Here is an 11,144-nt window from a genome sequence, read left to right as displayed (position 1 = left end):
TCCCCCCCCCCCCCCCCTTTTCCCCAATAAGCAGATTTATGCTGCTCTTGGATCACAAGTATTTATTCTGCGGAGAAGCAGCAGTTCATCCTGAAATCTTTGACTGTTCTGCATCTCACGTGACGTCGCATCGCCAGCTACCCTGAATACAGATACTCTTTGGTGGCCTGGCTGCAGTGGTAAGGTTATTTAAGGCTTTCCTTGCTACAGAGTCTGAGGCCAGTTGTGCTGTGCCTGTAGAAAAGTGCATCTATTTTTGTCACCTGGATCGGGCCGGTGGTTGTTGTACAGCACAGCGTTACAGAGGATGGAAGTGGGGCGGAAGCTGTCCTGTGCCAGCGCTTTGTTCGGTGTTAGTCACCGGTTTGGGAATCGACAGGCTTGACTCCCTTAGTCAAGTTTCCCTCGTTCAGATACGAAGTTGAGTGGGATTCTTCTGTGCAGCGTGCTGTGGAAGTGGCTAATGAAGTTAAATTGACAATTTACTTACCATTTAGAGGAGAGAGGAACTGAGAGTGAGAGATTTTGCTCTGTTGTGACAGCAGGGATGTTGGAAGGACTGATACTGGAAAGGCAGGTTTTTTTTTTTGCAGGTTTTTTTGCAGTATTTTTGCAGTTACCATGGAAAAAGTGTTGGTCATGTGCTGTTGCTATAGGAATATTCAATGTAGGTTCTAGAAATTAGGAAGATTTCTGGACAGTAGAAAGACAATTGTTCTTTTTATAGTGAAAGGCTGCTCAAGATGTTTGATGGTGTAGACTGACAAAGGAAAACTGTGGAAGATTTAGCATCTTCGTATCTCCAAACTTCATGAGAGAGAATAAAATCTATGAAGTCTCAAAAAATATAAATATCAAGTAATTTAAAACTTACCATGAGCTGCTCCATTGCGGCTGTAAGTTTTTCAGTTCCCTGTTTTCTTCTTCCAGCTTGCTATAGGGCTTTTAACAGAATGCTTTGCCCCATTGTGTGGTGGCTGTTTAATGTGTTGCGCAGGAGCTGGACAGTGTCGAAGCAACTTTGCTTCCTGGTTAAAGAACAGAAAATGCTAAATAATTTAAAAAAAATTGCTAGCAACAGAACTTCTTTTTGTCTTCTGGCAGAGAAGTCCCCTTGCAGTCAAAGCTGTGAAGAGGTGAGTCCTTTGAAGTATAACACAGTGCCTGTGTTAGATGGAAAGTTTGTGTGCCAAAGGCTTGAAACAGTGTTTGACCACTACAACGGTTACCTTCGACTTCCCTCGCACCCTCGAGCAGAATTGATGTTTCCTTTACTATCATCTCCTTCTGCAGGAACAATTTAGAGATTAGAAAACGCCCTCTTCCTCAGAGAAAATGTTTAAACTAACCTTTGTCTTTTTTTTTTTTGGTAAGAAAATGAAAATCGAATGGGTTATGAAAAGATGAAACACTTAAAGGCATTAGTTGTACGTACGTGATGTTGTTTTAGGTATTATCTATTCTTTTCTTAAAGAAAGGAAAACTTGTGCCTTATATAAAATGGAGAATCTGACCAACACCATGCAGTTTTTCTTACTGGGTTCTTTTCATGTTTTTCTTGTTTTACGCACCGATCAGTGTCAACTTTTGTTCTAAATGTCAAACTGGTGAAAATCGTTCATCAGTTGGTGAAGAGTATTTTTCCTCTGAAAAACTTTGTTTTCATTAAAGAGTGGATTCCAAAGCCTGTGATCAAATGTATTTATGATGTGCTTTGTTGGCAAGCTTGAACTTTTTCCTGTTTTATTGCCTCACATGTTAGCTAGCAAGTATGTTTGATTTTGTATTACTTGGCTTTTGAGAGAATCACAGAATCCTCTGGTCGGAAGAGACCTTTAAGACCATGGAGTCCAACCGTTCCCCCTGCACTGCCAGGGTCCCTAAACCATGTCCCTCAGCACCACACCCACACGGCTGTGAAACCCCTCCAGGGATGGGGACTCCACCACCTCCCTGGGCAGCCTGTGCCAGCGCTGCACAACCCTCTCTGTGAAGAAGTTCTTCCTGATATCCAACCTAGATCTCCTCTGGCACAACTTAAGGCCATTTTCCTCTTGTCCCGTCACTTGTCACGTGGGAGAAGAGACCAGCTCCCACCTCCCTACAACCTCCTTTCAGGGAATTGTAGAGAACAATAAGGTCTCCCCTCAGCCTCCTTTCCTCCAGACTAAACAAGTCCAGTTCCCTCAACTGCTCCTCACAGAAGTTACTCTCCAGACCCTGCACCAGCTTCGTTGCTCTTCTCTGAACCCGCTCCAGCACCTCAACATCCTTCTTGCAGTGAGGGGCCAAAACTGGACACAGCACTGAAGGTGTGACCTCACCAGTGCCCAGTGCAGGGGGACAATCCCTTCCCTGCTCCTGCTGGCCACACTGGTACTGACACAAGCCGAGATGCCACTGGCCTTCTTGGCCACAAAGAATTGTTGTAGGAGCAGTTTAATACCTTGTAATTTCTTGTTGAAGTTAGAAATAAAACACCTATTAGTCCACAAAAAATTCTTTTCTGCTCTCATCTCCCTTCCTTTTCCCTGATCTTCATGAGCTAGACTACTGCATGATTTAATGTAGTTACATTAAAAAAGAAAAAACTTTCGTAATTTTAGTTGAATGATAATAGAAAATACTAAGTTTAGCTGGTAAGGTTTCCAGGGTAGTCGTATGGTAACTGATAGCATTGTCTTCCCATTCGTACCCTATTCAGAATTACCCCTTCTGATTTTTTCATCAGGTAGATGGTGCTGATTGATTTTTCTGCAGTGGACCCAGACAGAACAAATATGTTTTAATATTAATAAACAGTTTTAATTTGAGCATTTATAGAGATTAAAAGAACACTGACAATGAGGAAGACCAGGCTAAAGCTGCATATGTTTGAAAGTAGTACAATGTGGACGTGTTCCCTTCATGCTGTGGTTGCTTTTGGGGTTGTTTTGTTTTTTTTTTTTTTGGTGGGGGTGGGGTTTGGGTTTTTTTGCATGTTTTTATTTTAATGGATGACATTAACCAGCTAACCTGGAAAAGAACAAGGGGAAGGTGGAAAAAAATCAGGTTTGGCCTAGGTGATCTTTAAAGGTCCCATCTGACCCAAACCATTCGATGAAAATACATGGATTATCATGCAGGCTAATCAGCAAAATACAAACCTTTGGGATGGGTAACTGGAACTACTGTCACCTGGATTTGAGGCGTCACGATGCTTTATCTTTGTTCTTAGCTATGATGCCGTCTAAAAGACAGAACAGGTGTTAATTCGTGTATAATTCTTTCTTTGACAAGCTTAGGCAGGTCACTTTAATGTCTGCCCCTCGACAGTAACTTGCTAAAAAATATGGTACTGGGCAGCGTGTGTGTTTGCCCATGGGTAAACAGATGTATGCACCATAAGTTTTGGATTAATTTAGTGAAGGTACGTTTTACAGGCAGGGTGCTCTCCCCAGTACCAGATCCAACAGGATAGTCAGTCCTGTGGAAAGCACAGCGGCAGCCTTTCGCTTTGAAATTCTTTGTCTGTCCGTGAGGAATGCTCGATCTGAGCTGGTGGTCTGAAGGCGGTAATCTCCCCGCAGAAAGCGGGTTTTGATCAGGAGATTGGCAACCCTGGTTAATTTAGGTGGGCTGCAAGTTGTGTGGTTCTGAAAACTCACTCAGGGCTTTGTTGTATTTGGATCTAATGAAACTCTAAAGCCCTGGTCTTAAGCGTGGATTATATAAGGTCTGATCACACAGAGCTTTCTTCTATTCTTCCACTGCTCAGCGATCTCACAATAATTCCGTATTTAAACTGCTGGATTTAATGCCTAAAGGCTGTATCTACATTAAGATGATGCAGTAAGAACTGACTGGTAGGTAGAAGGACTCGGTGCTAAAGCTCTTCGTTACATTGTGGTGTGATTCAGGTATTTTATCCGAGGCCGGACTTATTCTGGCCCTCTGGATGAAATATCCCCTCCACGTGTGACCCAAGATACGTGTGTCTGCTGTGGTACGTGAGACTTTGTTTGTATTTATGGTGTTCGTGGCTTGCAGTTTCTCTGCGTAGCATAAAGGAACAAAATCGTGCTGCCCTTGGGATTTTGGATGTAATTCTAATTAATAACAAATTGTTAAATTGTGAATCTAGTTTTAATGTATTTTAAAACTTCATTATTTTAATTTTCTTGTTCCTTTGACTTGTAGATTCAACAGTGGTTTTCACACGTTTTAATAGCGTGTGCTTAGAATGTAGCTTTGGTAGGTTGAGAAACACAAATGTGCTGCACTGTGTTTCTGTACCTTCAAGTTCCAAGAGCTTGTCAGCAATAATAAATACTGCTGACAAGTTCTATATTTATAAATAATAAATACAGTTGATGCATTCTCTCTTACTGCTGTAGGGTGTGCTGGTACGCAGAGTGCTGGTAAACCCCCAGCTGAGGACGTGCCTCTCAGGACAGCCGTTTCTGTTGAGCTTTCTGTTGAGTGTTGCAGTGTAACCCCTACTGTGTTCTGTCTTTGTTACACCTGACAAATATTTTATGTATTTTTTACATCCGTAGGTGGTACAAAACGTGACTTCTCTATTTTCCACAATAGATACTTGAAAAAGGAATCCTCAGGCTTCATGCTGGAAGTTAGTTTAAAGATACTAAGCAGTTGATAGGATTGCTATAATGGAAAAGCACATTTTTTCATCTTAGTTCTTTTTTAGTGTTCTAAATATTAAAATTAATTTTATACTATTGTATAAACAGAACATATATAATATTGTATAACCAGAACAACTATTAACTCTGACATCTCTGTTATGATATTTCAAATGCAGTTACTTCCCTTTCTTGTGACCTTCACTGAGTCTTAGGTATATTTTTTTTTGTATTTTGTGTTTGGGTTTTTTGACTTTTAGAGAAAAATGTAGCAAAATAACCTTTAGCTTTTGTTCTGCCTTTATGTACAAAATGTTAGTGTTTCTTTTTGTGTATTTTCTCTCCCACTCACAATACCTGTATATATTCTTTGGAATAGAAGATTATCAAGTGACAGTGATTTCATTTATTCTGTTTCTAGATGGCATCAGTGTTAGTGGACTTCCACTCTCCAGCCCTTTTCGACAGGTCGTCAAACCAAGAGTAGAGACTAAACCTATTAATCCCCAAGAAAGCAGCAAAGCCGGTGACTTCAGTCACGTAAAGGTAAGCAGGTGACATCAAAATAAGTAAAAGATGTAGTTTTTGTTGGTACCGCATTGCGGTTTGTTGTGTGATTAAAAAATAAAGGTCTATTTGTCTCATAAATATTTCCCTTTGATTTTGGTGGGTTTTTTTTGTAGAACAGCTTGGTGTTCTGTGTGTGGATTGTTCTATTGGAACAAACAAGCGAAAAGGTGAAAAAAGATCAGGCTAACAGCAGAAATTACAAAGAGCTGGTTGTCAGTATGGGGTACTGAAGGAGCTGTCAGTTCTTCACCTCCTGTTGCTTTCTTACACTGTGTACTTTGTAGGAAGGTGCCTCTGTAGGAATTCTTACAATTTTGATACAATTCAATATATTTTTGTATTTTAAATTCGTATTTGATTTTTATAAAATTTAACAGAATTCTTAATGAAATGTACAGAAGGATTTGTACCTTCTAAACGTTTTGGGATCAAAGTCGTATCTTCACGGTACCAGCAGTAAGCAGGATAAAAGACCAGTTGTGGAGGCAGAAGCTGCACTGTGCTTACTGAGAGAGAGGCTTCCCGGGAGCGAGCTACTGGAGTTTGTTTTTCTGTTGAAGACTGTACCTGTCGAAGGTGTAAACTTCTTGTTTTGAGCAGTGAAGTAAGAACAGCTTCATGGTGGCCAGACTTTCAGAAGATATGGTTTCAGTTGAAAATAACGAAGATTGTACAAGGTGTCCCGTAGCTCTTCACTGGTCTCTTCTTTGGTGAACGTTTTGTTTTGGTAAATGTTTTGCGTGCCTGGCAGTGTTCGATACATCTCCTCATGGATCTGTGTTCTGCGTTAGTTCCTGCAGGCAGGACTTGGATCGAGTGTTGTACAGTGCGGTGTTGGGTTCACCTTGTCTTTGGCTGCTCTCAGTAACTTGCTTTGCGGGTGAGTTTACTTTCTTCCCAGTGAGATTGTTAACAGTTCTATTTGATCAATAAGCAGGTGCAGCTCTGAATCGTTAAATGTGTTTCTTCTGGACCCTTAGCACTGCTAAATCGTCATCATTGGATTCTGCAGTACTAAAAGTGTATGAAGGATGATAAAAAATTAGTTAAAGTCTTTCGATGTATTTTATAACATAGCAAGGTATTTCCCAGTTGCTCTTAAATCAGCATGGTGAGGAAACAATATTTAAGTGGATTAAACATCCAGTATTAATTTTTAACTTTAGAACTTAACGCAGCATGTCTGCCCTGTAGGCACTTCTCACTTATGGAAGGAAAGGGAATTGTATTTTGAAATCGGATTAAAAATCCAGAAATGCAGAATTTTTTTGTACCAAATACATGGGAAAAAACCCCTTTTGGTGCACTTTTGGCTTGTCAGTCAGTTGTCAGCCAAGAAGTTGCAGGTTCCCAATGACTGGTGTGATGGTATTACGAGGATTTTGGAGAGCTGTAAAGCAAGAACTTGGTGTTTAACAGTGTGTAGTGAAAGAGTCTGGTAGTAACACACATGGATGGTTCTGTTGTTAGGCTTAGGAAGGAATTTTCCTTTAATTAATTGGTATTTTGTGATGGAGGGACCTTTCAGGTGGTCAAAGCTGTGTTCAATAGAGAAGACATGTTCCAATAGCATCAGGGGTTCCTTGCTCAGTGAATGTATCTGTGTCTTGAGCCTGGTCTGTATGACTGCTGTACAGCTCCCGTAGCATGCCCCAAATGAACAGCTTACTGTGTTAACATCTATTCTAAAACAGGCTTAAGCCCTGACCTTGCACTTTTTGTAAAGTTTAAAAGAGATTATCTATACAGTGGGAAAAATAAAAATCCGGGTGTTAAAATAGCCGACAGGATAAAGCTGTGGAGGAGGCCTACAAATTTATATTTGTAATTACTTAAGTTGTTATCATGCTGATCATGTGTTTGCAGACAACATTTATGATAGGAAAAATATGCAGTATATTTTTCCAGTGTTTACAAGGATGGTCTGTTGTGATGAGGAGAGAGAAGACCGCAGTAAGGTATCACCATCTGTGGGGTGATTTACTGCCTTGCTCATTCAATTTCAACAAACGTCCGTTTCTGTAACTTACATTTCTATTTGCCACATTAATATAAATGATAATCGTATCCCACCTCATCCCAGTTAAACTACCATAAATTAATTATTTGGTCTACCTGGATTAAAAATATTTATGGAGTTCAGAACTATTTAGAATCTCGTAGAAGTATTTTTCGATTCGCCAGACTACCACTAGATGATGGACATAGATGGTTGGTACTGGGCAGATGACCAGAAGAAATTACGTGTCGGAGCTGGAGAGGTTGTTTGGGGGAGTACATAACATCTGACTGCTGCTCAGTCTGCGGGGAGGTGTTACAGCCAGCTTTTTCCCTGCTCTCTGCTGCTTCTGTTTAATACTGTCTACTTATTTTTGTTTGCGACTTTCTTCTACTTCGATAGTGTTCCGTAATAGGAAGAAACGTAAGAACCACCAGTAGCTTAAAAAAAAAAGCTACACGAATTCCAAATAAACTGCCAGGCAGTTGTAAATAATTGACTCAATTAAGCATTTGAAGATATAATTAGAATGTCTTCTGTTTTCTCAGCTGGGTTCTGAGAAATTTGCTGAGCAATTTTTGGGTTTGACTTGCTTGGCTCTAGACTGGGTATCTTCCGGAGTACGTGAATATGTACGTTCATTGTGAAATGCAAATTCTTTGTGCAGTAAGAACAGTCACTAAAATGTATTGGGCTGGGATGTACAGGAGAGATGATCCAAGGCACCCTTTGAACTCGACTCTCAAAATATTTGATGCTTATGAATTTTTCGAGTGCTCTAGAACCAGCTTAAAAGATATTTCAGTTTCTCTCTATTGCTGCTGAACAATTCAGCGCACGTGGCTATTGCCTGTGTCCTGCACGTGTCAGTTAGGATCATTGCTTGGGGTTTAGCTTGTGATAGTCAAACCAATTAAAAGTGGTTTGACAAGGACTAACATAAGAAGCATGTGGGAGTTTTTAAGTTAAAACCCAAGATCTTAAACAATTTGTATGTGCAGTGAAAATGCTCTGCTATCATTTATTCATGATTTAGCAAATGGTGTCTGTGGTGAATATTCAGGAGGAGCAGTTATTTTTCAATCCTGTATGCTGTGCATAAGCAAGTCCTCAAATAAAGGTGAATTTTTGCGAATGAAAGTTAACATAAATCAATGCTTCTCTGGTTGCTGATGCTGAAATGTCCTTGTTCAGATATTTATAAGTCTTAATGCTTAAATCTTCCCTCCTAACTGGTTTGCTGTACGATTTTTGTTCTTCAGTCTTGGATATCGCCAGCATTGCAGTTGAACTTCTCTGCAGCCTACGTTTTCAGTTTTGCTGCAGGCTATCTTCTGAAAAACCAGTCACTGGCTTCTGGAAATGACTGTTACAATCGTCTTAAATTCAGTATAAAAATTGGTTATGACCTCTTTATAAAGCATGCTTATCATGGTGTAATATTATGTTCAGTTGTGCTCTTTTTTTTTTCTGCTGTTCCCCACTGCGTGGTTGTGGTGAGCATTGCCCGAAAGCCGTGGCTGTTCTGGGCTGCATCTGTACCGCGCAGTGAGTTAGCCCCTGCTTAGCTCTGCACGGCTGTGGTTATACTAGTATGTGAAACAGTCTCTTTTAAGGCTGAGTATGGTATTTCTTGAGTAATGCTGCAGTGTGTTTAGATATTCAAGTATTCTGTCTTAATGCAAGAGAGGCAAATTTAAAGAAATGTAATAATGTCTCAGCAAACAATGTGTCATTTTTAACCTGGTACTGGAATTGGGTACTGGTTTTCCTGCTTGGAAGCTGAGATTATTTGGCTTGGTCTAGTTCTCAGTGATGGCAGAAAGACGGTCTTACACCATGCCTCGTATGATGGACTTGAGGCTTAGAGATCAGTCTGATCCGTGGAAATTTGGTCCTTAGTCCACAGGGGTTCACGTAATGATAATTCATTGGTAGTTCCTTTTTGTCACGGAGCGTAAAGGAGAACAATTCATCAAGATGTCTTGGTTCAGTGTGATGTTCATGTCTTCTGGAATAAATTAATCTCCTGGAATTAAGAAGTGTTACATGGCCTTGACTGGATAAAAGACCAAATCAAGAGCTGAAATGGAGAAGTCTTTTAGCTGGGAGAAGAAAACTCTGAAAACGTTTTGTGAGGTTTATTTAAATTTTGGTTTAATCTGTTAGGCATTCATCAGGGCCAGTCATATGGCAGGCTGAGGGCTGGGTTGTAATTCATAAGGGACTCAGCTGACTTTGCCATTTGTTTTGAAGCTCGTATGTTCAGGAGAATTTTCCTCTGCGTACTGAATGTGACTTGTAATTCTAGATTCAGCTGCAGAAACTGCAGAGTTTAACCTCACAGAACTGCTCTGCTCCTTCACTATCAGTAAACGGTAGGAAGTGTTAAAATTTGGTATGTAGAGCTAATTTAATTTAAACCACTCTCTTTAGTGTGACTTTTCTGATTTAGTCAGCAGTGTATTAAAATGAGATACAAGCCTGAACTGGAGTTTTCCGTGCAGTTGTCAGGCTCTGCTCTTGCAGTGTGAAAGTATTCTGTTAATTAAGATAAACTTTACATTGTTGACACTTTAAGCTCAAACTCCTCTTATCCATAAGCCTTAAATCTATTCTAAGTTTAAGCCTTTAAAAGAGGTTGGATTTTTTAAAAGAGTTCTGAAGTTAGTGGGGCTGTTGAATAGGAGCACAACTGAAATTCAGGTTCCTTCTTTTTGGTTGGCTAAATGTGAATGTAGGACTGAGATCTTAGGCACAAACACAATTGTTCTCCTTCCACACTGTCCTGTTTTGGAATTCAATACTGTGCTTATCAATCCTGTCACTCTGAGTTCTCCTTCAGTATTAAACGTGTCAAGCCTTACGAAGACAAAAACCCAGGAAGACACTAGTCTCTGTCTCTGTTTCACAAATAACTTTCAAGCTTGTGATAGGTAAAAAAATCCCAAAGCTCTTTCACTTCCCAAGTTGATTTTTATCAAAATAATTTATACATATTTTATAATTAACTCACATTTGTGAGGTAAGTACCAGAGAGCCAGACACATTTCCTGAAGTCTTCTCCAGTTGGAGCCATGAACCAAATCAACCTTTGCCAAGTCAACAAGGAGTTTTTTGTTGCCTTCCTGGCCAAGAATTGCACTTTCCCTTGAGATAAAGTGGGTAATAAGAGTTCTGCAAAAATGAGAGAGCACTGGATTCGTGGTGGTTGGTACCTGCCTGGCAAACTCTGTTTATGATCTGGATTTAGATGAAAGCCTACAGTTGGAGTACTCTGCGTCTAAGTGCTCTTAACTTTCCTTCCCTGCGTGGTTTGGCTTTGCTTATATTCCTTTCAGTGTTCTGGGGTTCTATAAATAGTTGAATGTTCAGCACTATTTCTTCTTGCCAGCCCTCTTCCTCTTCTGTGCATTATTCCAGCAAGAAGTGAACACCCTGTTGTGCCCTAGAGAAGATTGTGCTTCAGAACATGAAGAAAAGCTATTCTCTAGAGCCGTGGGAAAAATAAATTCAATTCATTCATCTCATCTGGTATTTTACATTCAATATTATCACTCTAGGAGCCGCAATTTCAATTTAACATGTTCTGCAACTTCAAGTACTTCCTGTTTTTGCCGTTTTATTGGACATGAAAGAAGCATTAAAGATTTTGGTATTGTATTGATAGAAAAAAAAAATGGATAGATTCACTATCTGCTTGTCAAAAGCACCATTTTCTCAAATTTTTTTTCGTTGTCACTCAGTAAAGAAGAGATGATAGTCTATTTATATCCAAATGAGTCTCATTAAGGGCAGTTGCAGCGGGTACAATTTACTATAATAGTCACACTTCATCTACCTTCCCCTCTTGTCTAAAGATGAACAAAGAAAAATTAAAGTTGACTTCATCACGATAAACAGCGTTTATGTGAACAGTAGAAGACCTGACAGTCCCGAGAGCTTCTTTC

The 11,144-nt window shown here is 39.9% G+C and overlaps 1 protein-coding gene across 1 annotated transcript in view; it reads left to right on the top strand.

The window, feature by feature from the left end:
* TRAPPC9 (trafficking protein particle complex 9) overlaps positions 1 to 11,144 on the top strand; it is a gene marked incomplete at both ends in the record, with an annotated part of 201,795 nt that overhangs the window by 68,917 nt on the left and 121,734 nt on the right. The window contains one exon of the mRNA XM_010132754.1: positions 5,047 to 5,171. Within this exon, the coding sequence (XP_010131056.1) occupies positions 5,047 to 5,171 (125 nt within the window). The remainder of the gene's footprint in view (positions 1 to 5,046; positions 5,172 to 11,144) is intronic.

This window comes from Buceros rhinoceros, unplaced genomic scaffold (genome assembly GCF_000710305.1).
Source record: "Buceros rhinoceros silvestris isolate BGI_N320 unplaced genomic scaffold, ASM71030v1 scaffold1443, whole genome shotgun sequence".
In the NCBI taxonomy this organism is placed as follows: domain Eukaryota; kingdom Metazoa; phylum Chordata; class Aves; order Bucerotiformes; family Bucerotidae; genus Buceros; species Buceros rhinoceros.
Note: the sequence above shows the minus strand (reverse complement) of the source record. Positions and strands in the feature narration are given on the sequence as shown.